At 41.6% G+C, this 26,685-nt stretch overlaps 1 protein-coding gene across 7 annotated transcripts in view; it reads right to left on the bottom strand.

Moving 5' to 3' along the window:
* Positions 1-26,685, bottom strand: part of METTL24 (methyltransferase like 24) — a 114,168-nt gene that overhangs the window by 25,290 nt on the left and 62,193 nt on the right. For 5 of the 7 annotated variants that reach the window (XM_042468623.1, XM_042468642.1, XM_042468614.1 and 2 more), the window contains one exon: positions 6,981-7,031. The exons of 1 other annotated variant lie outside the window; for it this stretch is intronic. In XM_042468623.1, coding sequence (XP_042324557.1) covers positions 6,981-7,031 — 51 coding nt within the window. Of the gene's footprint in view, positions 1-6,980; positions 7,032-21,917; positions 24,853-26,685 lie in introns of those variants that run through there. One more of the 7 variants, XM_042468658.1, reaches the window with a different exon arrangement.

Below are 26,685 nucleotides of genomic sequence, written 5' to 3'. Positions count from 1 at the left end.
CATATAGAAAAGAAAAACAAATTAAAAACATCAAATATAAAACAAATCACATCACATCAAATGTTATCAGACAGCCAGATGACAATCACAAATTCCCTGAGAACTCTTCCCTAAACAATATGGTTTTCAGCTCAGCCTTAAAGCTGGTTAGGGAAGTGATGAGCCGTGCATGCAGAGGAAGAAGGTTCCAGGAATGAGGGGCAGCAAGAGAGAAGGGACGGATCTGGGATGGGGCAGAGGAGATCCTGGGTTGAAAGAGGAGACTTTGGCTACCAGAGCGGACAGTGCGAGTAGGGATGTAGGGAGAGAGAAGATCGATTAAATAAAGAGGGGCCAGCCCATGCAGGGCTTTAAAGGTGAGTAGCAAGAGTTTGTACCTGATGCGGAAAGGAAAAGGGAGCCAGTGAAGGGAGGACAACAGAGGGGAGACATGATCATAACGGCGAGCGAGTGAAATAATGCGTGCAGCTGAATGCTGAACAGAAATTAATGGGTGGAGATGAGAGAGGCGAAGCCCTGCCAAGAGGAGGTTACAGTAGTCTAGTCGTGAGACCACTAGGGCATGGACCAGTGTCTTTACGGTAGAAGCGGAGAGATATGGACGGATTTTGGCGATATTGTAGAGAAAGAATCTGCAGACTTTGGCTGTAGTCTGGATCTGAGGGATAAATGACAAAGAGGAGTCAAAGATGAAACCGAGACTGCGGGCTTCCTGGACCGGCTGGATAGAGACGTTATTGACAGAAATAGAAAAGGATTAGTGAAGGGTGGGCTTAGGAGGGAAAACAAGAAGCTTGGTCTTGGACATATTGAGCTTCAGACGCCAATGGTGCATCCAGTGGGAGACAGCTGTTAAACAGGATGACACTTGCTGCTCTAGCTCTGGCGAAAGATTAGGGGTGGAAAGGTACAGTTGGGTATCATCAGCGTACAGGTGGTAGGAGAAACCAAAATAACTGATAAGTTTGCCAAGGGAGAGTGTGTATAAAGAGAACAGAAGGGGACCCAAAACAGAGCCCTGAGGAACTCCAACAGATAAGAGGACAGAAGACGAGGTCTGACCACCCGAGACCACTGAAAAAGATCGATCTGACAAGTAAGATGTGAACCAATCGAGAACAAGGCCCGAGAAACCAAGGTCAGAGAGTACATCTATTAGGAGACAGTGGTCCACGGTGTCGAAGGTCGCAGACAGATCAAGTAGGACAAGGATAGAATAAAGGCCATTTGCCTTGGCCCACAAAAGATCATTCGAGATCTTAGTAAGGGCCGTCTCTGTGGAGTGCCGTGGGCGAAACCAGACTGGAAGGGACCAGAATGGAGTTGGTTTCAAGAAACTCAAGACAGCGTGAATAGAAAACTCGTTCCAAACCTTAGAGAGAAAAGAAGAAGAGAGATTGGACGATAGCTAGCCAGGAAGAAAGGTCGAGAGAGTTTTTTCAGGTAGGGGAACTAAGGCATGTTTGAAGACTGAGGGGAAGGAACCCGAGAGAGAGAGAGAGATTAAAGATATAGAGGAGGGAGGGTAACAAAGAGGGGGGCTAGAGAGATTAGAAGACGAGAAGGAGTGGGTCAAGAGAGCAGGTGGGGTTTTGATGAGTTCAGCAGTGAAGAGTTCTTCCAAGAAACAGGAGGACACACGAGGAGTTTATTAGTAGGAGGTGTGAGGGATTAATGGTGGGAGCCAATCATGAGGAGTTAACTCAGAACGATGGTAGTATCTTTGTAATGAAGTGGCGAAGTCGGAGGGAGAAAATAATGGAGAGACGGAGGGAGGAGAGGGTTTTAACAGTGTGTTGAAACAGGAGAACAAGCGCTGCGGGCGCCTCTCGTTGGCACAGATCAATGATTTGAAGTAGTCTTGTTTTGCCATCGACAGGGCACGTGAAAAGGATAAAAGAATGAACTTAAAATGGATAAAGTCGGCCCACTCCCTGGACTTTCTCCAGAGACGTTCGGCTGCTCGAGAGCAGGACCAGAGAAATCTAACAATGGGAGTGATCCAGGGCTGAGGCCTAATCGTAGAGGAAGAGGAGGACACGCGCAAAGCTGGGGCAAAGCTGTCAAGAGTTGAGGAGAGAGTAGAATTTAATAAAGACATAGCTGAGTCAGCAGAGTCCCCAAGACTGAGAGAAGCGAAGGATGAGTCCAAGGACTGAGTGAGATGGTTAAGGTCAAGAGAATGAAGATCGCGGAACTGGCGGAGGACGGTATGATGGGGAGGTGGAATGTAGGTAAGAGTAAAAGAAAGTAGGTGATGGTCAGATAGTGGAAAATCAGAAACTTAAAAGTTTCTATACTTGTGCACTTTTTCATAGAATTCAACCATACATTGCACATATTGGTGTTCTCCCACTCTTTCTGACACTGAAAAGGACCTTGTTCTAAAAATCTATATACTGTACATAAAAAATGTTTCTGTTAGGGGTGATGCAAGGCATGGGGATGACAGGGTTAGTATGGACTGGTGTTCCCCCAGCATGAACAAACCTTATGTCAAAAATGATGGAAATTGTAGCCTAACAATATCTTGCGGCCCACAGTCTGGAGAAGGCTACTAGACTACAGACTCCAAAACGGTTTGCACTAATGACTGAACTTTTCTTACATACAGTTCTTGCTTCCTCGGGAAAAAAAACCCAAAAAAAGCAAAACAAAAATTCACTCCTTTTCATACTCTCTTACACAAACTAAAGCTCACACACTATAAAGAGCATTAAAGTGGTGCAACCTTAACTTCCTTCACAATCACCCCATTAATAACCTGAGTAGTTGCTTGCCCAACACATTTATCTGTCCCAGTGGCTGCCATGGAAGATGACTGTAATGCTAGATAAAAAGAGTCCTCTAACAGTGAGGTCAAAAGAAGGCATTGATTTCCAATGGGAGAAAGTTCAGCATGTACTTGCTTATTTCTCTCACTGAAATTGGGAAAGTTAACAATACAGTGCCATGTATGTTTATTCAAGAAAAGTCCTGTTATATTCAACAGAACCTGTTCTTTCATATGAAGATAAAACTGCTGTTTTAGGCTGTAGTCCTAAATACACCCACCTGGAAGTAAACCCCATTGAACTTAAAGGGTCTTCTGAGCTGACATACATAGGCTTAGTTGCCACTTTTTTTTTGTTGGATCATGCTCAATTTAGCCTTTGACAGTTAAGCATTTAAAATTTCTATAAATCCCTTCCTTTCCTTTCCTCTCCCTTTTCTTATTTTAATAACATGATCCCTTAAAGAGAGAGAAAAATGGGTTAATGAAGACAGGGGATCTGCTTAGAAATTCACTGGAGGAATTTATCTGTAGCCAAGGTTACAGTAGGCATGGCACGGTGTGTGTCCAGAGGAGACTGTATTTGTTGTGGGATTCGCTCTTGGTCTGTCACAGTGCAGGGAGGTTTCCATGCCAACTGAATGTTGGCTCCCAAACAGGGTCCTCCCTTTCAAACAATGGATGCTTATGATATCCATTCCTATCTACTAAGATTTTTTTTTACTCTTGTAAGTTACATGTACAGTCGTCCCTTCCCTTAGGCCGTTCCAACCCCCCCCCCCCCCCCGCATAAGGGAAAAAACATGGATGCTGAAGCCCCAGTCAAATGAATGGGGCTTGTGCCTGCGGCGGCGTGCAAAATGCACACCACGGGAATGTGCACCATTGATTTCTTCTGGCGCGGCTTCCAGCATATGCTAAAACGCACATGCATATAACGCAGATGCACTTCTTGCCTGTTTCATATTACATAGCTTTTTCTAACTTTCTAAAGTGCTTGTTTCCCTCTCAGCCAATCATCTCTTCCTTCTGTCATGTCCTCCCAAAACATCATGAGGGCTCACTATATGTACTATTGCTGAAAATTATCCACATTACATAACAATGATTCTCAAACTCTGGTCCTCCAGGTGTTTTGGACTTTAGCCTCAGCCATCTTGGCCAATGGTCTGGTATTCTGAGAGCCAAAGCCCAAATCACCTGGAAACCCAGATTTTGGGAATCACTAGTATATAATAATAGATATGGTATTATTTGTGCCAGGAAAGACTGCATGGTGTCTTTTGGATTGGTTTTGTTTCCTGACTCTGAGAAGGATATGGGGGAGATGACAAGTGTGTGTATGTCTTTCTCTAGCTCTCTCTCTCTCTCTCTCTCTGTGTGTGTTAGAAAGAGGCACAGTTACTTCCAAGTAAAAAGATTTGCTCAGCTCACACCTGGCCAAAGGTTTCAAAAGGGAAATCAGCCAGGGATATACATGCAGCCAAGGAAACCCAAAGTGGAGAAACATATGGACCAGAGGGTAGGCAAAGTGTAGCCCATAGGCTGCACGGCCGGGGCACTACAGTGCCATGTTTGTGGCTCACTGAGATTTAAAAAAATGTTTTTGTTCCCAAATGCCCTCTAAAAGGGCGTTTCCACAATGCTTTTGGCCCACTCTGGGCCATTTTGGGCCCAGGAGAGGCGTTTTAAAAACAGAAAGTGACACCTGGTCACTTCCTGTTGTTTAAAGGGGCTTCTCCTGGGCCTAAGATAGTCCACAGGGACCTAAAAATATGGTGAATATGCTCCTCCACCCCAGAATATGTTTTTTTGGGGAGGAGGAAATATTAGGGTTTTTGTTGTTGTTGTTGTTGTATGGTGGGGCATGCAGCCCTCCAAGGTCTCCTGGAGAGCTAACATGGCTCCCTAGCCTCCAGCAGTTGTCCTGATCTAAATGAAGATAGAGCAGGCGCCATGGGGGCGAGGTTGTATGGAAGGGGTACAAAATGTCTCATTTGATCATCAGACATGATTACTCTTGCCTCTGACCACTCCTCCTTTAAGAGAACCATAACAACTACAGGAAAGTGTGAAAGATGAGAGGTCACATTTTTCAATAACCATGAGTCAATAACTTTGGCCAGGAGTGAGCGGAGCAAACTTTTTTACTTGGAAGTAACTGTGCCTCTTTCTAACACACAAAAATTAATATGCCTTGCTACAATGCTTTGCAACAAATCAGTGGGGTACATTTTAAAAAACATGACTCAGGAACATTTGCAACTAAAAGGAGTATGTATCTATGTTTGGATTCTCCCACTGTCAATGAGAGTGCAGAGTTCCTTTGATTGTAAACCTAGCATTTCATCATTCCCTTGCCCACACACCTCATAGCAACCTTTAAAGATTTTAAAGTGTTTCCACACAAAAAAAAAAAAAACCCTAAAAAAGAAATAAAGAAATCCCCAAAGCCTTTTTATCCCTTTTAAATATAGCCAACCTCTGCTCTTCACACTTCAAGGTCAGCAAGCCACACTTTCCAGCCCTGTCTTATCTGCACTGGAAACATATAACCTGGAAAGCTGAATTTGCATCGGTGTGCTTTGTTAAAAATAACTGTGACAATTTAAATAGTGTGCATGAGCATGATTTACTAAAATGAAAGCTTTCCATCTCTTGAGATGTTTAAGGCAACACACACATAGAGCTTAAACAGAAGAGTCCATATAAGGATACAATAAGAATCCTGCTGCAAGTGCTCTTTCTTTAAGGCAGCAGGAGAGCAGCAATGTCACAAGAGAGCAGGTATTCTGCGGAGTAATTGTGGACGCTGTGGAGGGAGCCTATAGTTTCCAGAGCCTCGGAGTAGCCATGGAAGGCTCTCTCCCACATTTCCACCTGGCATGTCTGTGAAACTGGTGGGATAGCCATCTCCTGAAGGTTTCCAAGCCTGGACAGGCTTTTCAACACTTTTTTTAAAAATCGAACTAAACCACAATAATCACACAAAATTTTAAACTAAGAAGGCCAGCTAAAATGCAAACTAGAAATCATTTTTAAAAGCCTAGATTAATTCCTCTGATTCTGAAAGGATTATAAATGTTGTACTGTATTATACAGTTGGCCCTTCATATCCACAGATACTTTATTCATAGATTCAAGCATCCACAGGTTGAATGAATATATAGCTATAGATATAGTTAAGTATTCCAAAACGCAAACCTTGATTTTGCCATTTTATATAAAGGACACCATTCTACTATGCCATTGTACACAATGGGATTTGAACCTCCACAGATCTTGATATCCATGACTGGTCCTGGATACAAACCCCAGTGGATACCAAGGGCCCACTGTACTGTTTTCGTTTATACTGTATCTTTTTGTTAAAGCAGGTGGCTGACAAGATAAAAAGAAGTACAAGTAAAATATATGAAGCTGAAACATACAAAAAGTGACATTTAAAATGGTGTTAAACTTTCTAGAGAATTAAAGAAAGAAAGCCACAGCTCTGAACTTGCAAAAACTGAGTAGTGCTGTCAATAGATTTCCTGGAGGTCTCTCATTCATAGGGTCACCATACACCAAAGATAACCTAACAGCATGTAACAACTATACTACTACCAGGGTAACACTGGGGAAAGCAAAGAGTGTTATCAGAAGGCTATTTGAAAAGTATGGTGCCTCCCCACACCCACATGGTTTTCTGCCTCAACTCATTTTGCAGGAGGACTAAGAACAGTGAGCACATGAGCAATGCCTTTAGTGAAACTGAGTATCAGGTTTAATTTTGAAAAAAAATCTATAAAATTCTTGTAATTAATTGGATAAAATAGGGGGGCACCTGCCTTCCAACATTTCAAAGTTGAAAACTAGGAGACATGGAGCCAAGAATATCGGAGTGATGTCAAGATGGCAACTGTTAGGAATGAGGAAGAGCACACAAGTTAGGAGAAACTGCAGCAGTTTGTTTTTACCTGAGCCTACAGAAACAGGCAAGATTCTGCCTTCTCCTCTGCCCACTGCTTAGTTAATTGCACTTTGATCTTAGTTTGCAGCAACTGAAGTAGGCTGAGGACAAAGGGGGAAATGGGCCCTGGAAAAGTGGGACAACAGAGGATTAACTGGACTGCTCCTGACAAATTAGAACAAATTGATGGAGGACAGTCGATGGCATGTAGCACAAACACCACCCAAACATGCCTCTTAAATCAGTGCTACTCACAGTTATGGTCCATGGATCAGCACCAGCCCATGAGCCACAGGTTGCTAGTCCCTAGACAGTTTGCAGGAAGGAAAGAAATATTTTAGCTAATGGGTGAAAACATGGCACCAGTCCATCCCATACTGCAAAGAAACTGCGATCTCCTGTTTTGGATAGCTTGAGATGCACTGTACTAGACCACCTACAGCCAATGCTGTGTGAGAGTACTTTGTCATATAAATGTTCTTTTGTCTGACCTCTATAATGGAGGGAAAAAAATCTCACCTTATCTGCTCATTTGATGTTATGTACCAGACACAGCTGCATCCTTCAGCATCCCGGATGTGTACGTAAAAGAATCAATGATTCTACAGTAAGCCCTTGTTCCTACTTCTTCAAGAAGAGCAAATATTTGGAGTTTATTCATGCTGTTCTGGTTTTAAATAATACAATTTAAATAATACAATCACAAACTCAAGTAGCAGAATGTCTGCCAAGCTCTTCCTCCCTCTCCATATACACAATGAATTTAACACATTACAATATAGATGAAACAGTTTAACCTGGAGCTAGATTTATTCCTTTTCCACACAAAGCCAATGTTCAAATGGTCAAAAACACTACATGTAAATGGCTGCAATCAGATTGTTTGACTATTGCTTTTGACTATTCAGTGTTCAGATTGCTGTTATGTACATTCATCCACTTCTCTGGAGCAAAGAGAAGTTCAAGGCCTGTTTCCTTCAGGAGGAAAACACTCTACAAATTTGTGTGTCTCTCATGAGCCACTCAACAGACACAGCAGGCACTGCAGAAGCAAGAAAACAAAGGTTTTGTAAGTGCAGGCACTGCTACAGCAATGCAGATTCATATCCCAAAAAATAAATTGCTTCTTCAAAAACCTCTTGGTCAACTGAGGTAGCCTACACAAAACAGCTTTCTTTGACATTTCTTGTCCATGCTCCTTCCAAATTCCAGCCTTTACCTTCAGAAAATATGACCAGTTGCAGGGACAACAACAACTAGCTCAGAGTTTGGAAACTTTATTATTTTGAACTACAACTCCCAGAATCTCCCAACTAGCACAGCCTTTCATTGTCCAAGTGATCCTGCCTCAGAGGTTTAATAATAATAATAAATTTTATTTGTATTTCTCGCCTCTCCCTGCGGATTGACGTGGGATTACAACAAAAATAAAATCAACAATACAGAATACAAAATACCACATTATCTAAAAATACAGTCAATAAAACGAACAACAATACTGCTACCAATCATTAAAATGACCAAGTTTTCATCTGTTTTCCACTCTATCAAAATCAGAAGTGGGAATGTTCTTTGAGATCAGCTATAGAAGATCAGATGGATAGGCCCGCCAGAAGAGATCCATCTATGTTTAGCATTACTATGCATGCAATGTGGGTAGAGCCCTTAGTAAAAACTATCTGGAATCTTTCTGGAAGAAGAGGAGAAAAAGGAAGATGTTGCTTGGTATCTGTGCAGAGAGAGAAAGAATTGAGAGCAATTTAATAACTGCCTGCTATGCCCTTTGAAAAATAAAGCAAATGAAGCAAAAGAGGGAGAAAGCAAGTGTGAGTCACAACTATATCTCAGGAATTTGAGGCTGAGAGCATTCATTCCCAAGACTAAGGGCACTTGCAATAGCAAACTAAAAGATATCCAATCCAGTTACAACTTCCCAGCAACTCTCTTTCGATCGATTTAATCTCTTTGTTTAAGTGAACATCTCTCACCACTGAGGTTCATGCCTAGGGTTGGTGGAGATTGGTTGTTGTTGCTGTTGTTGTGTGCCTGAGAGGCTGAGAGCATGTGACATGTCCAAGGTCACCCAGTGGGTTTGATGGCTGAGTCAGGAATCGAACCCTGGTCTCCAGAGTCATAATCCAACATTCAAACCACTATGCCACACTGGCTCCCAGAGATTCATAGCATCTCTAACTTCTTGCCTCTCTTCACTTCTCTGTCTTTGTCGTTCAAAGGATAATCACAGATTAAAAGAAGCTCCTAAAATATCACATTTGAATGCAACAGCTGTTTTGAGAAGGGATGCATGCATAACATTTTGTAATTTCCCGGCTTTGTAAATGGATGAGAGGGTGGTGGGAAGCACTGCTGATAACATAAGCAAGATCTAATTCAAACAGCCCTTTTCTCCCAAATTTAATGATATTGAGAAATAACACATTTTGGATTAAGGTGGTTTATTCCATGGTCTAAGGAACATGTCCGAGGGCTATATGGAGGAGGAGCCATTCTCAGTCTGTCAGCAATGTTCTAAACTAATAGGAAGAGGTCCAGTATTGGACACTGCGCTAAAGAGGACCAAAAAGGAATGGGAATGGTATTAGGCCGGGAGGCAGGGGACCTAGCTCCACAGTCATCTTTGCCTCCAATAAGCCAAACATGGAATGAAATCTAGATAAGCTTCAGTCTGCCTCACTCCTTTCTCTTTTGATGGGAGGGATTTTCCAGTTAAATGGAAAAACCAGCCATGTGGGGCAATAGGAGATGGGGGGAATTGGCCCTGCTGAGACTTTCCCCCTTGTCAGCAATTTGCACATTTCAAACAAACTTCAAGAGTTCCTTCCTCTACTGCATGGGCTACCAAAACACCACATGGCTCAACTGAAAAAATTAAAAGCAAGGAAGAAATAGTGGGCACGAAGGCTATAAATTGTGAATACACCAAAGTTAAAGTTTAACACATTTCCACTACAAAACCAACAAAACGGTGTCTCCAGTTCTGGGCTCCACAGTTCAAGAAGGATGTTGAAAAGCTGGAACATCCTGTGAGGAGGGCAACTAAGATGATAAAAGATCTGGAAACTAATCCTTATGAGGAATGACTTACAAAGCTGGGTATGTTTAGGGTTACCATATCCCGCCGGGGGGGCGGGACTTTCCCGGTTTGGGGCGGGTCTGCACGGTCCCGCCCCGGTTTGCCCCCGCCCCCGGGACGGCCCCCCGCCCCCGCGATGGATGCCAGGCAGGGAAAGGAGCCTTGCCTCAGCGAGGCTCGTTCCCTGCTTGGCCTCCTCCGCTAGGGACGGAGGCGGCCTGACAGGGGAAAAGGGCTTCGCCTCAGCGAGGCCCTTTTCCCCTGCCTAGCCGCCTCCTCAGCCGGCCAGGGAAGCGGCCTGACTAGGCGGAAAAGGGCTTCGCCCCTCGGCGAGCGCCCCTTTCCCCTGCCTTGCCCCTCCCTCCTCCGTGTTCGGGCAGGGATAGCGGCCAGGCAAAAGGGCTTCGCCTCGGCGAGGCCCTTTTCCCCTGCCTTGCCGCCTCCTCCGTCGGCCAGGGAAGCGGCCAGGCAAGGGAAAAGGGCTTCGCCTCGGCGAGGCCCTTTTCCCCTGCCTTGCCGCCTCCTCCATCGGCCAGGGAAGCGGCCTGACAGGGGAAAGGGCTTCGCCTCGGCGAGGCCCTTTTCCCCTGCCTTCTCGCCTCCTCCGCCCTCCTCTCCTCCTCCTCCTCTTCTTCCTCTTCTTCTTACTCTCCTCTTCTTTTTCCTCCTCTCTTCTCCTCCTCCCCCTTCTTCTTCTCCTCTTCTTCTTCCTCTGCCTCCTCCTCCTCCCTCCTCCTCCCCCCTCCCCGTCTTCTTCATCTTCTCCTTCTTTCCTCCTCTCCTCTTCTTCTTCCTCCTTCTCTTCTTCTCCTCGTCCGCCTCCTCCCGTCCCCGCCCCTTCTGCTTCATCTTCCTCTCTCCTCCTCTTCTTCTCCACCTCCTCCACCTCATCCTTCCCCTGTTCCTCCCCTTTTTCTTCCTCTCTACTTCCTCTTCTTCCTCCTCCTCCTTTTCCCCTCTTCCTCTTCCTCTTCTTCCTCCTCTTCCTCCTCCTCTGCTTCTTCCACTCTTCCTCCCCTTCTGGTTTTTGGCCAGAAAGGGAAGCACATTTCTGCCATCTGTCTAGAAATAATGCCAAATGTCCTCCATTTTGATCATGCCTAAGAAACATGCATTTATATGAAAAATTTTTCAAAAATAATCAATTTTTTACGTGCCCTCCATTTTTTAAAAATGTGTCCTACATTTGATCCTTTTGTCCTACATTTGTCCTACATTTGTCCCTGTTTGGAGGTCCAGACTTATGGCAACCCTAGGTATGTTTAACTTGGAGAAAGGAATACTGAGATGTGATGACAGCCTTAAATAAATAGCTTAAGGGGTGTCACGTGGAGCGAGCTTGCTTTCTGCTGCTTCAGAAACCATGAACCAATTGATTCCAATTACAAGAAAAAGGTTCCACCTAAACGTTAGGAAGTGCTCTTTACTATAAGAGTTGTTTGACTGTGAAATACATCACCTCAGAGGGTGATAGACTCTCCATCTGCGGAGGCCTTTAAACAGAGGTTAGAAGGTCTACATAAAGAAGTGCTTCAGTTGTATATTTCTGAATAGCAAAAGGTTGGATTAGATAGCCCTAGCAGTTCCTTTCAGCACTGTGAGTATCAGATTCTGCGAAATGTCAATTAGCTTCCAAGTAGGCACCTTGCAAAGGAAATACAGTGGGCCCTCTGCATTTGCTGGAGTTAGGGGCTCAGAAACCCCATGAAAGTGATCCATTTCAAACTGGTTTTAGGACGGGATTTGAGGTGGAAACTGCCATAGTCGCCTTAGCTGATAACCTTCGTCTGGGCATTGACAGGGATAGTGTGACCTTGTTGGTGTTACTAGACCACTCAGTGGCGTTTGACACTATAGATCATGACATCCTCTTGAATCAACTGAGAAGGTTAGGAATAGGAAGCATTGCGGTTCAGTAGTTCCGTTCCTTCCTCTCGGGCAGATTCCAGAGGGTGGTGCTCGGGGACAGTTGCTCGGCAAGGAAAGAGCTTAATTGTGGCGTCCCACAAGGTGCCATCCTGTCCCTGATGCTTTTCAGCATTAAATGAAGCTGCTGGTAGAGATCATCTGGAGGCATGGGGCAAGGTGTTATCAGTATGCTGATGACATGCACATATATTTCTCCATGTCTTGGTCTTCAGCTTTGACTTCAGATGGCGTCTCGCCTCTCAATGATTGTCTTAAAGCAGTAATGGATTGGATGAGGGAAAACAAATTGAAGCTGAATCCAGACAAAATGGAAGTACTTATGGTATTGGCTCTGAACCCAGGCATTGGGATACAACCTTCTAGTCCTAGAAGGAGTCACACTCTCCTCAAAGGACTGTGTTCACAGTCTGGGGGTGCTCCTAGATTTGTCACTTCACATGACAAATCATGTGAATGCGACGGTCAGGAGTGCCTGTTATCAGCTTTGGCTTATACGCCAGCTGTGCCCTTTCCTGGAAGTCAGGGACCTTGAGACTGTAGTACATGCACTGGTAACCTCACGCCTTGATTTCTGCAATGCACTCTACATGGGGCTACCCTCGCGCTTGGTCCGGAAACTTCAATTAGTTCAGAACATGGCAGCCAGGTTGGTCTCTGACACATCCAGAAGAAATCATATAACACCAATCTTAAAATCACTCCACTGGCTGACCATCAGTAGCCCAGTACAAGGTGTTGGTTATCACCTTTAGAGCCCTAAATGGCTTGGGTTCAACCTATCTTCGGGACTGCCTCCTTCCATATAATCCTCCCCGCACACTTAGATCCTTGGGGAAAAATTTGTTACAGCCTTGTAAAACAAGGCTGTCCACGACTTCCCAGAGGACCTTCTCAGCTATTGCGCCCAGATTGCGGAATGGCCTGTCTGACGAGATCCATCATATTACCACTCTAAACATGTATGCTTTATGTTTTAAATTCTACATTGTTTAATTGTATTTTAAGGGGTGGGCGGGTTGAGGGTTTGGACTGTATATTTAAATCTTGTAAGCCACCCCAATTGCATTTGGTAGAGAGGCGGGATATAAATAAATTTTATTATTATTATTTTTATTATTATTATGAAAGTGGGAAAACGGCCAATAAAATCCCACTAATTTTTTTTTTATCTGAGAGAATACCTATCTAGAAATTTCTAGGTCCTCCAGTGCAACTCTGTGGTCAACATCCATCAGAAGTTGACCACAGAATTTCTAGAGAGAATATATTACTTAAATACATGAATAAACAAATCTACAAAAGTCAGAGTTGCAAATGTAGAGGGCTGACTGTAAAGCTTGAATAATCATGGAAAATCTTATTACAGCCTAACCTCGCCTTATGCGGGGAATCCATTCCGGACCCCCCCCCCCCACATAAGGCAAATTCCACCTATGCTTGAGCCCCATTCAAGTGAATGGGGCTCGTGTGCACGGTGGTGCGGTGGCGCACCATGGGCACGCACCCTATTCATCCAAATAGGATGCGCCGCCCCTTGCGTCGCCCCTTGCGCTCCCGCTCGGCTTGACCACATAAGCTCAAAGCCACACATAACACGGGTGCACTGTATTTGCATAAGTGTGATATTAGTATTGGTAATTAAGTCATATCTGCACACCAAAGATATACTTTTCTTAGCACCATACTGTAGTGTCAGCTACAACTAGAATCCAAATGTTGCAAGGTATGGAATCATATCCTAATGACATTTTATTGTGGAGAACCATTTATTTCCCTATGTTCCTGAACTCACTTATCACTATATTCTTCTATCAGAACAGACTGGCTAATGATATCACTTTCATGGCTTTTCCATACAATTTGCAACTTGCATTGCATTCTAGCTCCATCAAAAGCTACCTTCTTTGGAAACACCCTTTCTAGTGCATCTCTGCTATGCATATGATCTAGATTACATAAAATGGCCAGCTCTTGCAGCAGGGGTTTGAGGCTGGGTTGCTTTTTCATTACCTCTAACATTTTGATCTAGTACGTGACTTGTGAAAAAAAATTAAGTAATTTTAAGTAATTTCTTTGGCAAGACAAATGTATTAAATATAAACTGGAAAAGACACAGAAGAAATATTCAAGCATCAGAAAATAGGACTGATTCTTCAGCAGCCTCCCCATTCATGGTCCTCCTAGGCAGCAACTGCACTGCAGAAATAATGCAGTTTGAATCTTGGGATTTGTAGTTTGTAGTTTGTTGTGACACCAGAGCTCTCTGACAGAGAAAGCTAAATATCTCATAAAACTACAAATCCCAGAATTCCATAACATTGAGCCATGGGAGTTAAAGAGGTGTGAAACTTCATTACAGGCGGCCCTTCTTTTTATACATGGATTGAAGCATACATGGTTTGAAAATATTTTTTAAAAAAATTAATTTCAACCATCAAACCTTGATTTTCCATTTTTTATAAGGGACACCATTTTGCTATGCCATTATATTTACACAGATTTTTTTATCCACGGGGGATCTTGGAACCAAACTCCAGCGTATAACAAGGGTCCAGTGTATTTCTGCAGTGCAGATGCATCCCTAGACAAGAGCCTGGATTAGTTACTTTTTTTTACTACAATTTCCACAGTTCTCCAGCACAATGATCATTCTGAGAGTTGTAGTTTAAACAAGTGACGTTTTTAAGCTCTATCACAGACAACAGCCATATCCCAGGGTTTCCTAGTTCCTCTTTCTTTAGTCATGTTTCTTCTCCCAGAGGAAGAACAATAACTTTTAAGGTCAAACTGACCTCAGCCAGTGACAGCTGGTGGCTTCCTTGTCAGTAGGGCAGTGCATCCACAATTGTCTTTAGCCTAAACTTTAAAGAAAATAGCCAAGGTGCTGAGTCTATTTTGAGATTGGGGTACAGCAACTTGGATTACTCTTAAAAATAAGACTAAAAATCAGAGGAGATTAATTGTCACAATGACACAGAAGCCACCTGCTGGGTACTGGCCTCACCAGTCTCACTGCAATGCAACAGGGGTTTCATTAGGGGGTTGTAAGGAGTATAGGCCACATCAAGTGACACCCTAAGAGTGGGGAGACACCAATGTTCCCCAAACATCTACCTTTTGGCAAAAACAGGTTATGGTGTTCGCCTGCATTCTTTTAAAATGCTGAAAAGACGGGCTGAGTGGGGTGAGGTTCAGTGGGAGGAAAAAGGAGAGCCACCAATTCAACATATTCTAAGAGCAATGATCTTTTCCTGCTGCATGATGTATGTGTAAGAGCTGACAGTCAAGAAGCCACAAAACACACAGATTTAAAAATATTAAGTTGAAACACCTGCATCAACTTGGCTGCCAATCAATCATAACAGTTTGCATTAGAAATAATATTTGTTAGTAGACTGATATATCATCAGGTAGAAAATTCACATATGGTAACAGTTAATCATAAAAATTAAACCACAATCACCCATCATCAGTATTCCTGGGCTTCCACTAAGGCTCCATATGATTTGATTTAATTTCCAAAGGAATCAAATTTGTATCATGGGCAATGAATCTTGCAAGACCCCATAATTCAATTATACAGCTGAAGACAGATGTTTCTTGTTGAATCACATGCTCAAATAGTTTGGGATTTATCACTTTAATGTGATGGTTTTTAAAGGCCTTTAAATTTTATTGCTAACTATTTTCCCAAGATTTTGTAAGGCAGACTCTATATCAACAAACCTCTCCCCCTTTCAGTTCTTGCTATTTTCTATCTTCCATTCTTGCATGAACTTCATGCCCTTTATAACTTATGGTAGAGACTTAGTAATCATGAATAGTATAAAGCTACACCAATACAAAGTTTGCAGTGATAATCAAATCCAGTTAGACTTTTTAAAGCATACATGGTTTTTTTTGTTACAACAATAAGAAAATGTGGCTCTTAAATTTTATTGTGATTTCATATTAGAAAGATGTTAAAGCGAATACAGAGGAATGGTTTTGTAATTATTTTCTACTAACAAATATAATCCTTCTTCAGATCTAATATTTCTTACACAGTTTCATTCATGTTTTCCAGGAAACTGATCCTTAATTTATTCTTAACAATTCAATTTCCCTGCCATTTTAATTTCTGATTTAGGCTAAACCCAGTGCTTGTATTCATCTGGCATAACCTCCAAGTGTCCAGGATCACTTCCATACTACAACAAAGCAGCAGAGTAGGAAGGGGTTTGGTTTATCAGTGTAGAAAGCTCTAGAGTAATTCAGTTTTTTAAGGTATCATATAGGATGGGCTTGCATTCCCAAGATTTGTGAGAGAGAGGCTACTAAAATATATGCAGATTTCTATGGAAGTTCTATTGAACGTAATGTGGCTTAGTTCTGAGATGAAACATATAACAAGGATGGACAAAGCACAGTCCACAGGCTGTATTTAAGTCCCAAATGTGACCCTGCCCACCCCTTGATTTGGGAAAAGGAATCATAAGCCTTGCACAGAATTGCATAAAAATGATGAAAAGCAATTTGTTCCTTCCCCCAATTGTCAAGGTATTGGGAGAATCAGAGGGGGTACACTCCATCAAGTGTAGGGAAAAGACAAAAATAGCTCCGAATCTTTGGAATTTGCCTACCCTAAATACAATTACATTACATACTGTATACACAATGCAGGTGTGAGTTTCCTTTTGCTTTTGTCACTCAAAGACGTAATGCATTTAAGATTGAAGGTGATAAAGGGCTTCTCCTACTGTGCTGTTATTCTATTGTTAAGCAATACTCTATTGTTGGAAGAAAGAGAGAAGCAAAATAAGTAAAAAAAATAATGGCGGGTTATGAGCAGAGAGATGATGTCTTCTGAAGCCCCCAAAGTTTCAGTGAGAAAATGATAAAAAGTGCTCTGGGAATGGCTCCCTGCCTCAGTTATACTAACTGCTGATCCCAAATGATTTCCACCTCCCTTTCTTATGTGTGTCACAACAGCTAGGTCAAGTCTAACCGAATAATCTTCTATGGCAGAGAAATTCAAACAAGTCAGGGAATAAAATATCCAAGGTGTTATCCTAAATGATGATTATGATGATATTTATTTCTCCATGGATCGAGACAGAGAACAACAGAGCAATAAATATGCATCAGTTAAAACACTTCAGTTAAAACATACATCAATTTAAAAGAACAAACAAGACACATACGTATTAAAACAATCTACACTTAAAATTCATCATTTAAAATTTAGTTTTAAAAGGTGGGGACTGGGGTTCCCTACCTGCAATGCTAGCATCTGCAGGGATCTTTTCAGCTGTGTATACCAGTAATACAGTATATATTTGACCTTAGGTTGACCTCATGTATAAATTGAGGGCAGATTTTGCGGCCAAAATTATGGATTTGGATATGACCAGTGGATAAGTTGAGGATAAAACCTAGGAGCATGTAACAAAGGATCTAAAGGATGACACAATGGAAAACAATGCCAAAGAACTTACAAAATTTCAACAGGCATAACTGTCCTCACACTAAAGGCTGGATGGATGAGAGAGTAGGGAGGGGTCAGTACTTTCAGGACAGATTATTCTCTTGCCTTTCACCAGGAGATGGTTCCTTGGTTCCTCTCTTTCTTTCTTTTTTGTAAGAGTTACAGTACTCAGACTAACCCATGGATAAGTCCACTTGGGTTTTGGGGGTCAGGTTTTTGGCTAAAATTTCTAGACTTATACATGAGTATATACAGGTAATTACCAGTCCTGAAGAGAGGTCCATGGAAAATGGAGAGGGACTCAGTGTCTGAGGGTACACAGACGGATCCTAGTCTGTGAACAGAATCTGGCTATGTTTGGGGCAGATATTTATACCCCATTTCATACCCTTGAGGGATGCATTCTGTTATATTTGCTGTGACAAAGGCCTTGATGGCTTTTCCAAGGAACTAACAAAACTGTCCAGAATGGCTTGATGGCTTTAACACTGAAGTGAAAATGCATGGATTGGATTTGAGACAATCCTTTGATGAACAGGCAAGAAGAGGGATGTAATAACATCATCAGAAGGTGAGGTAAAGAGTATGGTCCCTGATTGCTCTTTGATGAGAATCACTTTGCTTCCATTGTAAGCAGAAATGCACAAACCTGTTGGTGGGGTATAAGGTGATCAGCAAACCCCTTTCCTTAGTTTCATCTAGGCCTCGGCATGTCCTCTGATGAGCATGACTCCTACACATGAATAATTTCTACTTTCTGAGGTCACGTTGACCTTGAAACATGCCCAGCACTAGATAGTAATTATGGAACTGCATATTCAGTGGGAGGGATGTAGAATATGCTAACAAAAGCCAGTAAACTTATTTCCCAAGACAGAAAATCTCACAGACATCTCTTCCTATCCTAGCTGTAAAAATACACTAATATATTAAGTGATGCACAAACTAATGAAATAAAAAAATGACTGAGGGACTTGCCACTTTCTGCCTACTTGTATATTCAGGCCTGTGTATCTTTTGTCACAATTTCAAATGAAGAGCAATGAGGAATGGAAATAGTGAACAAGAGTAAAAAGCAAAAAAATATATATAATGTTGTCGAGAGAGAGGAGGAAATCACTGCTTGAAAAGCAGGTATGAACATCCTTAAGAATGGAGCATTCATTTTCTAGCTATCACCTTCGATTTGTTCAATCAGATAAGAAGATATAAAAATAACATCCCCACTTTTCTCTAGACCAAAAAGTGTAACAAGCTTTAAGCTTTGTATTAACAACTCGAACATAAGAAATACATAGTGAGATTCCTTGTCTAGGATGGCACAGAGATGTTACTGTAAAATTCTACTGCAGCCCTATGTTATTCAGTGATCATGTCAGATGTTTTAAAATAGGTTGATAGGGAGCTTTTAGCTTTCTAAGCAATTGCAGCATGCTTTCCAAGCACAGTTGACACACTGGCAAAATTGTCACACAAAGTACCTTTCATGAATAAACCAGTACCAATTAGCCTTAAAACAACCTTCTATAGCTGAAAGGTTACTTTTATTTATTTATTTTCAAATTTGGGGCTGGAGGGTTTAACTTTATTTATTTTTAAAGAGAAGTAAATTTTTATACAATATAACACATTTTAAAAATTTCTAGCTACTGTGGTGACAACTAAGTAATAGTGAAAATTTGTGAGCAATTCCAAGGTGCCTCCTGATTATTGGAAAGTGTGAGTGCATCCCTGAACATCTTTTGCCATGCACCACAATTCTTTTTGATGTCTACCCGTTCCACCATATATACTCAGAGGAACACTTGATCTCATACCAGCTTCTCCATAGGCTTTCCTCTTTGTCTCTGTATACCTGCCATCTGAGGATGGCAGCTGAAGAAAGGAGCTTCTTAGCAATGGTGCCATTTGTGGAATTCCTACTCTCCAGAGACTCAACTGATGCTGCCACACCTGACAGAAATTTTAAGTTAGACCAGGCCCTTTAGCAACAGCAGACTTAGGCCTGTCCCCACCTCCAAAGGGCTCATCCCTGCCTCTGTTCTGGTGTCATCCTTTTGGACAATGTACAACCCAACTCCTGGTTCTGGTGCAAGCAGTCCAGAGGATATCCAGCACATTTCACACCAGAACTGGGGTAAACCAGTCTTATAATGCATTAGAATAACTTACCTGTTAGTCCAGATCTTCCAGGGAGATCTGGACACCTCCATTCCCATGCCACTACAGGTTTCTGTATGTGTGTCCCACAGAGCTGGTCACTTTAGTCTGGCCTTAGAACAAACAACCCATGGTGGTAGCACATGCACCTGGTAGCTGTTTTGACCTCAGAAATGAGCAACCTGTAGCAGTGGCAGAAACACCGGGCAGCTCAGTGGGATCCTTGTGCAGATAGCTGGTGCAGCCTGAAAACAGAGTCCAAGGTTACAAGGGCAGGTTGAGGCAGCTGCAAGGTCAGGATATTCTGGGCTGATCCTGGAGTATCCTAGCCAATGCAGACAAGGCCTTGGAGATCATGTCTCCCAGTATGAACCTGCCTGAGCTATAAGAACCTTGTGGGACTAGGTCCTTCTCTCAGTCCCATCACCTTCACAGACAGGGTAGGTGAGAGACATGAGGAAGACCCTTCTCACTGGCTGCTCTCAGACTATGGAATTTCACCCCACAGGAATTCCTTCTGCTGTCCTTCTGCCAGCAATAAAAAACATTTATGTTCACACAGATCTTTGAGTCTTAATTGTCTGTTGCAGAAGATCTTTTAATCTTTTAACTTTTGCCTTATTCATTGTTTTAATTGTATTTGTCTCAGCCTAAATTGTGAGGCACTTGGGTTCCTTACTGGAAAAACATACAGGATATAAATCAAATAAATAAATAAACCGCCTTTGGGTAGGACTTTCTTTGCTCAAGGAGTTAGAGGAAGAAGGCCAAATGGCCACTCACCCTTATAAGATGTCAGGACTACAAGGCACACAAACAAACAACTTTGAGAGTAGGACTTAATTCCTTTTTACTGGTTATTGACTAAAATAAATATATGTATGGTCCTAATTCGTACAGCTCTTTGGGAGTGTGGCTCTGGAAGATGAAGGTACCTAAACCTTCTGGGATCTCCCATGGATGAAATACTGTAACAACATCCTGCTTCTTTGAGGCCCAGCATCCCAGTGAATTTTGCCTGAACTACACTGCTAGCTTCCACGTCTGTTGTTCCTTAACTGGCTCCTTTCCCGTATATACTTTCATGATGTATGACCTTTGAATGCAATGGAGCTTACTCTGAACAGACATGTGTAGGTATACAGGGTATAAGAGAAACTGCATGAGCCTACAAGGATCAAATTAGATTAGACAGTTGGCATTAAGCTTTCTTTACTCAAAAGTAAATGCAGATGAACCAGTACAAACCAGGGAGGGGGGGATCCTTAAGTTTTATCTAAAATTTGGGAGGCACTTTCTGTAGGTTTAAAAAGAAGAGAACCTCAGTTGGCACCAAAGGAGACATTTAAAAAAAACAAACCCTGGATGGGGTAAAGAGCAAACATTTAGAATAAAAACCAGATAGGAGAAAGGTAGGGAACCACACTCACCAGACAGGGAAAGCCCACTCACACATAGTGTTCCCAATCCAAATTGCCGCTCAACCTCTAGAACTTTTAGAAAAGGAAATATATAGCTTTAATAGCAATTATATTTATATACCACTTATCAGTGCACTTAAGCATTCACAAAGTAGTTTATAATGTGTAAGCTAATTGCCTCCAACAAGCTGGGTACTCATTTTAGCAACCTATGGAAGTATGCAAGGCTGAGTTAAGCATGGAGCCTCTGGATGGTATCGAATTCACAACCTTGTGGCTGTGAATGGCTGCAGTATTGACATTTAATCACTGCACCACCAGGATTCCTTCACACTATGTGTTTAACATAGTGTGTAGTTTGTTCCAGGTGTGCCCCAGGTCACTATGCACCCTATTATGACAGAATTCTTACTGTAACTATTTTTCTTTTTCCAGGATTTGCTACCTCAAATCCCACAAGCTGTTTTTTCACCTTTAGGGGAAAGCATACAGCTTCAATCAAGAATTATCTTTACACTACACAGTTATACCATTTTTATAATTTTTTTTACTATTTACTCCACTAATTTATTAATTTATACCCCATCTTTCTCCCCAAAAGACACTCAAAGCATCTTACAAAAACTTAAAACAATTAAATTGTAAAAATCTTATTTTACAAAAATTATCACAAGCAAGCATTCTATTTAAATATTGCACCATTAAAACATTTTAAAATACTTTTAACTGCCATGGCTTCATCCTGTGGAATCCTGGAATGTGTAGCTCTGTGAGGTACCTGGAATTCTTTGCCAGGCACCTCTAATACTATAGTTCAGGAGGATTCACTAGAGAAATCTAAGTATCTCCACTAAACCACAAATGTCAGGATTCTGTAGGATAAAGCCATGACAGTTAGAAATGTCAGACTGATATACTGGCACAATTCACATTACTATTATTATTATTATTAGTGTTATAATTAACAAGAGCAATATCAAACTGCTGTAATTGTGCACTATTAATTCACCCAAATGGAAATCAACTGTTTTTATCAAAACTCTTTTCTATCAATCAATCAATCAATCAATCAATGTTTATTGATTAGCCCTTAGGCCATATCAAAATAACACAAAAGCAGACAAAACACACTATAAAAATTCTATAGAAGTTCTATAGAAATTAGAAAAAGCTAAATATAATAAATCTAAAATAAGAATAAAATACCGTACAGATACCATGTGAATGCCATACAATTTAAGTACAAAACTCATAAATGAAACAAAATTATAAAACTTGATTATAAAAATCTATATAAAAGATTCAAAATACAAAAATGGGTAAAATAGAGAGGGGGAAAATACAGCTTTAAAATGACAGTACATAAAACAAAAGATTGAACATCAGTTACACATCAAAATTCCTCTTGACCTCTACAGTTGACCCCAATTGTCCCCACATATCTAGCTCTCAACTGTATTGCTTTACATAGAAACTTAGCTGTGGTAATAGATATTTTTGAATCTTGACCACTCATGAAGTATGAAGTTCTAACATGGGTATCCCAGACCATTGACCGTTTGATATAGTGACCAAGATACTGGTCTCTTTTCTGTTGGTACAAATTACACTTGAATAGAATATGAGCTAAATCTTCAATCTCTTGGTCTCCACAAATACAAGTTCGCTCATCATAAGGAATACCATTAAATCTACCATATCTTACCATTATGTCAAGATGATCAAATCTAGCTCAAGTAAATGCCTCCCTCAGGTATTTTGGCATTTGTATTTTTAGATAGTTAGGTCTTTGAAAAGTGCATTTAAAACAACCCAGCCATTTTAAAATGCCTACCTTACTAAGGGTGGCTATATCTTTTTGGGCCTCGACATCCTGGATTCTCTGTCTCGCACCCTTTTTTGCTTGCTCATTGATTGTGCAGGTTACAGGGGGACCACAGCTCATAATAAAGTTTATTATATGTCTAAACCAAGAGGACTCAAGATGGGATTGAGACTGTTCTAAGAAACATAATTTTGGTAGTCTATCTGGCTCCATTTCATTAATTTTACACCAATAGTTAAACACTTTGATTTTGGCTTGCGAATGAATCTAGTTCCGCTCTAACAACAGCCATGGATGTCCTCTTGTGTACACCCAATATACATCTCAGATGATGAGACTGAGCTAGTTCAACTACTGAAATGGAATTTAGACCCCAAACTTCTGCTGCGTATAAAAGCATAGGTGTAACTTCAGCTTTATAAACATTAATTATTGGTGTTAGAGCGCCAGGGTATTTTTGAGCTTTTAGTTTAAGTATGAGATTCAAACGGGCCTTTGCTCTAAGTGAACTCCTTTGATGATAGCATGACCAGGATCTCTTTTCTGAGAATGTTACACCTAGATAAGAGATGCTCCTTACTTGATCTATTGGCTCACTCTCTAATTGCCATCTATGACTCTGCGTTCGTTTACCAAATACCATTATGTTTGACTTAGATTTGTTAATGGTCAGAAAATTATTCTGACAATAACCACTAAGTCTGTTTAACAATCTCCACATACCTACTTGAGAATATGATAACAAAATCATGTCATCAGCATAAAGCAAAGTGTTACAAGGAGTATGTAGGACTGTTGGCATATGGACTGTAGAATCTTTCAATGCAGATGGCAGGTCATTAATATATAAATTAAATAATAAGGGAGCTAATAAGCACCCTTGTCTTACTCCTTTGTATGTATCGATTTTATTTGTCAAGGCTCCGTTTAAACCAAATCTCACTCTCAAACTGGTACCTGTATAAAGGGCTGTATTAAAGAACAAGAGGACATCCGTGGCTGCTGTTAGAGCAGAACTAGAAATATATTCAATTCATTCGCAAGCCCTAACAACAATCGCAATTCAATTTTAAGGTCAATTAGTTTGCTCCATAGAACTTCTACATTCTGTGTCAAACCAGGGTGAATTAGTTTTCTTACAGTTTTCCCTTTTGGGCTTAGATGTTAAATAGTTCTTCAACATTTGGCATAAGTTTGTAAATGCATCTGTGACTGCTACCCAATCAACCAAAGGTGACCGGATTGTACTGGCCCAGTTTTCCACGTTCTCTAGTTTGAGACTAACTGATATTGCCGTAGTATCAACTTTAGCCCATCTAAAGTTGTTCTTTTGGGCAAAATCATAAAGAGATGGACCTAATTTGGCATTGAAGTCACCCAATAAAATTATTGTGGATTGAGGATTGAGAATTATAAGTTCTTCCATTTGAGCTTCTAGAGAAGTCCACAAATTCGTATTATAGAAGGGGGAAGTAATAGGAGGGATATACACGGCTACCATTACAACTTCAAAATCTTTATAGGTAAATTTCATAACTAGGGAATGGGAGTATTTATCCCCATTATATAATTTCTCCCCATGCCAGTGTAATTCTTGTTTTATAAGAATACAGAGGCCACCAGAAGCTCTCCCCTTATTTATTAGTTTTTGGGCAGGGGTATCCCAACATTGAAAGCCTGGTAGTTTTAGTGGCTCATCCTCGCTAGTTAACCAAGTTTTGTGGATGGCAACAACATCAAATTTAGAAAGAAAACCCACTATATCAACATTCACTGTTTCCTTCCACCCAGCAACATTCCATGTGACTATTTGGATGTTTTCCCCACTAACAGGTTGATCTAGATTTGACAAAGAAGTTGGGCATGATGGTACAATCAGTCAATTAGTATCTATATCTGCATCAATATTATCGATGCCGCCCACATAAACACAATTATTGTTTGGGTGATCTCCTTTTGACAACGGAGGGGGAAGTCTTTGTTGTTGATGTTGTTGCATTCTCTTTCGATCAAGCCATAATTCCCTGGTGTCTTAAGCAGTGAGAAAGCCTGGTGGATTATCACCATTTCTTCTATGACTGAAGGATACCTGGTAGAAGACTTTGTTCTTGGAGCCTTTCCTCTGGGATGGCTTTTTCCAGGTGGTTTAGTGCCAATAATGTTATTGATGGAGATCTAGGTGGAATAGCTACTAAGTGTTCCTGTTTTTGCTTCAGAGACATAACTCTTTTCTATCAGAAAAACAGATGGGGAATAACGTGTTAAGAAACCCTTCCCATGTGCATCTTGTGCTTCAGAGTGCATCTTCCATAGCTATATTTTGTTTGTCTTAAAAAGCCTTGGGTGGGGGAAGGTAATCGATGTAACTTGCAGTGTAATGTGCAATTTGGCCACAGCCCAGCTCCAATTTTTTACAGCAGAGGAATGTACACCTACAGCAAAGTTAGTGCTACAGAGATACTGAGCAGACTACACAATGCATTACAGCCAAGAGAAGAAACTTTCCTAAATGGATGGTAATTCATTGCAGAGGGGTTCCAGATAGATGTGTCTTCATTATTTTGTGATCCCACACTACATTTCCAATGCCTGGGGGTGCAAAGGGATTTATGGAGAATGAAACATCCCACTTTGTTACAAATTGCTGCCATGATGGATGATTTTTAGATTCTGCTGGATCATTAGAAATGCAAGTCACAGGCACATTGCTGAAGCATAAAGGAAAGTGGGCTAGAGAGAGCTGCCTAAACACAGCAATATAATGAACACTCACATGCATACATTTTAACCTCCACAGCACCAGACTATTGAGGGCTCCCTCTACAGGGGTTTAACCTATCAGTTGCTAGGATTTGGCTATAGAAAAGATCCTTCCAAAGAAGAATGTTCAAGAGAAAAATAATCTCAAATAGACAGAGTTGAAACAGAAGTAGTCCAGAGATGCAAAACTGATTTTCTAGAAACACTCAGGAGATAAGTACTGAGAGCTGTATGATGCAATAGTACATTGAACCTCTTCCAGACATTAAATGAACACATACAGGCTAACCAAGATGAGGGTAAAGATAGTTGCCAATGGGCAGGGACATAGCCAAAGGGGGGGGGGGGTTCTGGGGGTCCGGACCCCCCCTTCCGTTAGATAAAATGAATGGTGTGTGCTGCCATGCTGCTGCACCCAAGCCCCATTATAATGGTGGCACTTAGTCTGGACCCCCCCCCCTTGCCAAAATCCTGGCTACATCCCTGCAATGGGGCCAGTTCCATCCATCCATCCCTGTGGCGCACTGCAGCTCCTGAGCTTTTCTCACAAATCAGCTAAAAAGCAGTCTCCAAAATGATCAGAAATCAACTTCTGGTTTTCATTTCCGGTGTTGTTGGGTTTTTAAGATAATTTCCAGGCATGATTTTAAGGGCCAGTGGCATCACTGTGGAAATGTGATGGATGCAGAGCACACTAGGTGTCATGGGGAAGAGGTGAAGAGAACACTGTAGGCAAGGTCCTCTTTCTGGCCGCCAAGCAATGCCCATCCCTGCTGTGTTCTGGTAGCAATGGCTCCATTCCAACCTCAAGTTGTGCTCAACCCTCTCCATGCTTTTCTGCTAGGGAGAAATGAATATGCTCCCTCCTGCCTCCTTTGTGGCATCAGCACCACTCTCAGAATGCCCCATCACCACTTCACCAATTGCACAGAGGAGTTGGCACTCAGGAAACTGACTGGCTGAGGTGCATCGTGAGTTGGTTGGATCTTTCCCCCTCCACCCCCTGCTCTTCATCCTCGGTCTCTGCACAATTGGCTCTTTTATTTTATTTTTTCTCATGTCATTTTAATTTAAAGGTACAACAAAGATGTCAAAAATACTGAAGCAGAGCAATTCATTCCTTGTTTTTGGGGAGAGGTATCTACACAACCAGGTCCCTCTTGCTTCTGGCCATGTGGCACTGGGAGCAAAGCATTCTAAAGTCCAGAAGATAAAACAATAACATCTTGAGAAAATGCAAGCCTGTGACTAACATCGTCATTTTATTTTATTTTTCTCTGGTATGATCCTTAACAATGGAGCTT

This window comes from Sceloporus undulatus, chromosome 1, assembly GCF_019175285.1.
Source record: "Sceloporus undulatus isolate JIND9_A2432 ecotype Alabama chromosome 1, SceUnd_v1.1, whole genome shotgun sequence".
Lineage (NCBI taxonomy): Eukaryota > Metazoa > Chordata > Lepidosauria > Squamata > Phrynosomatidae > Sceloporus > Sceloporus undulatus.
The sequence above is the reverse complement of the archived record's forward strand: the minus strand, read 5'-3'. Positions and strand labels throughout refer to the sequence as shown.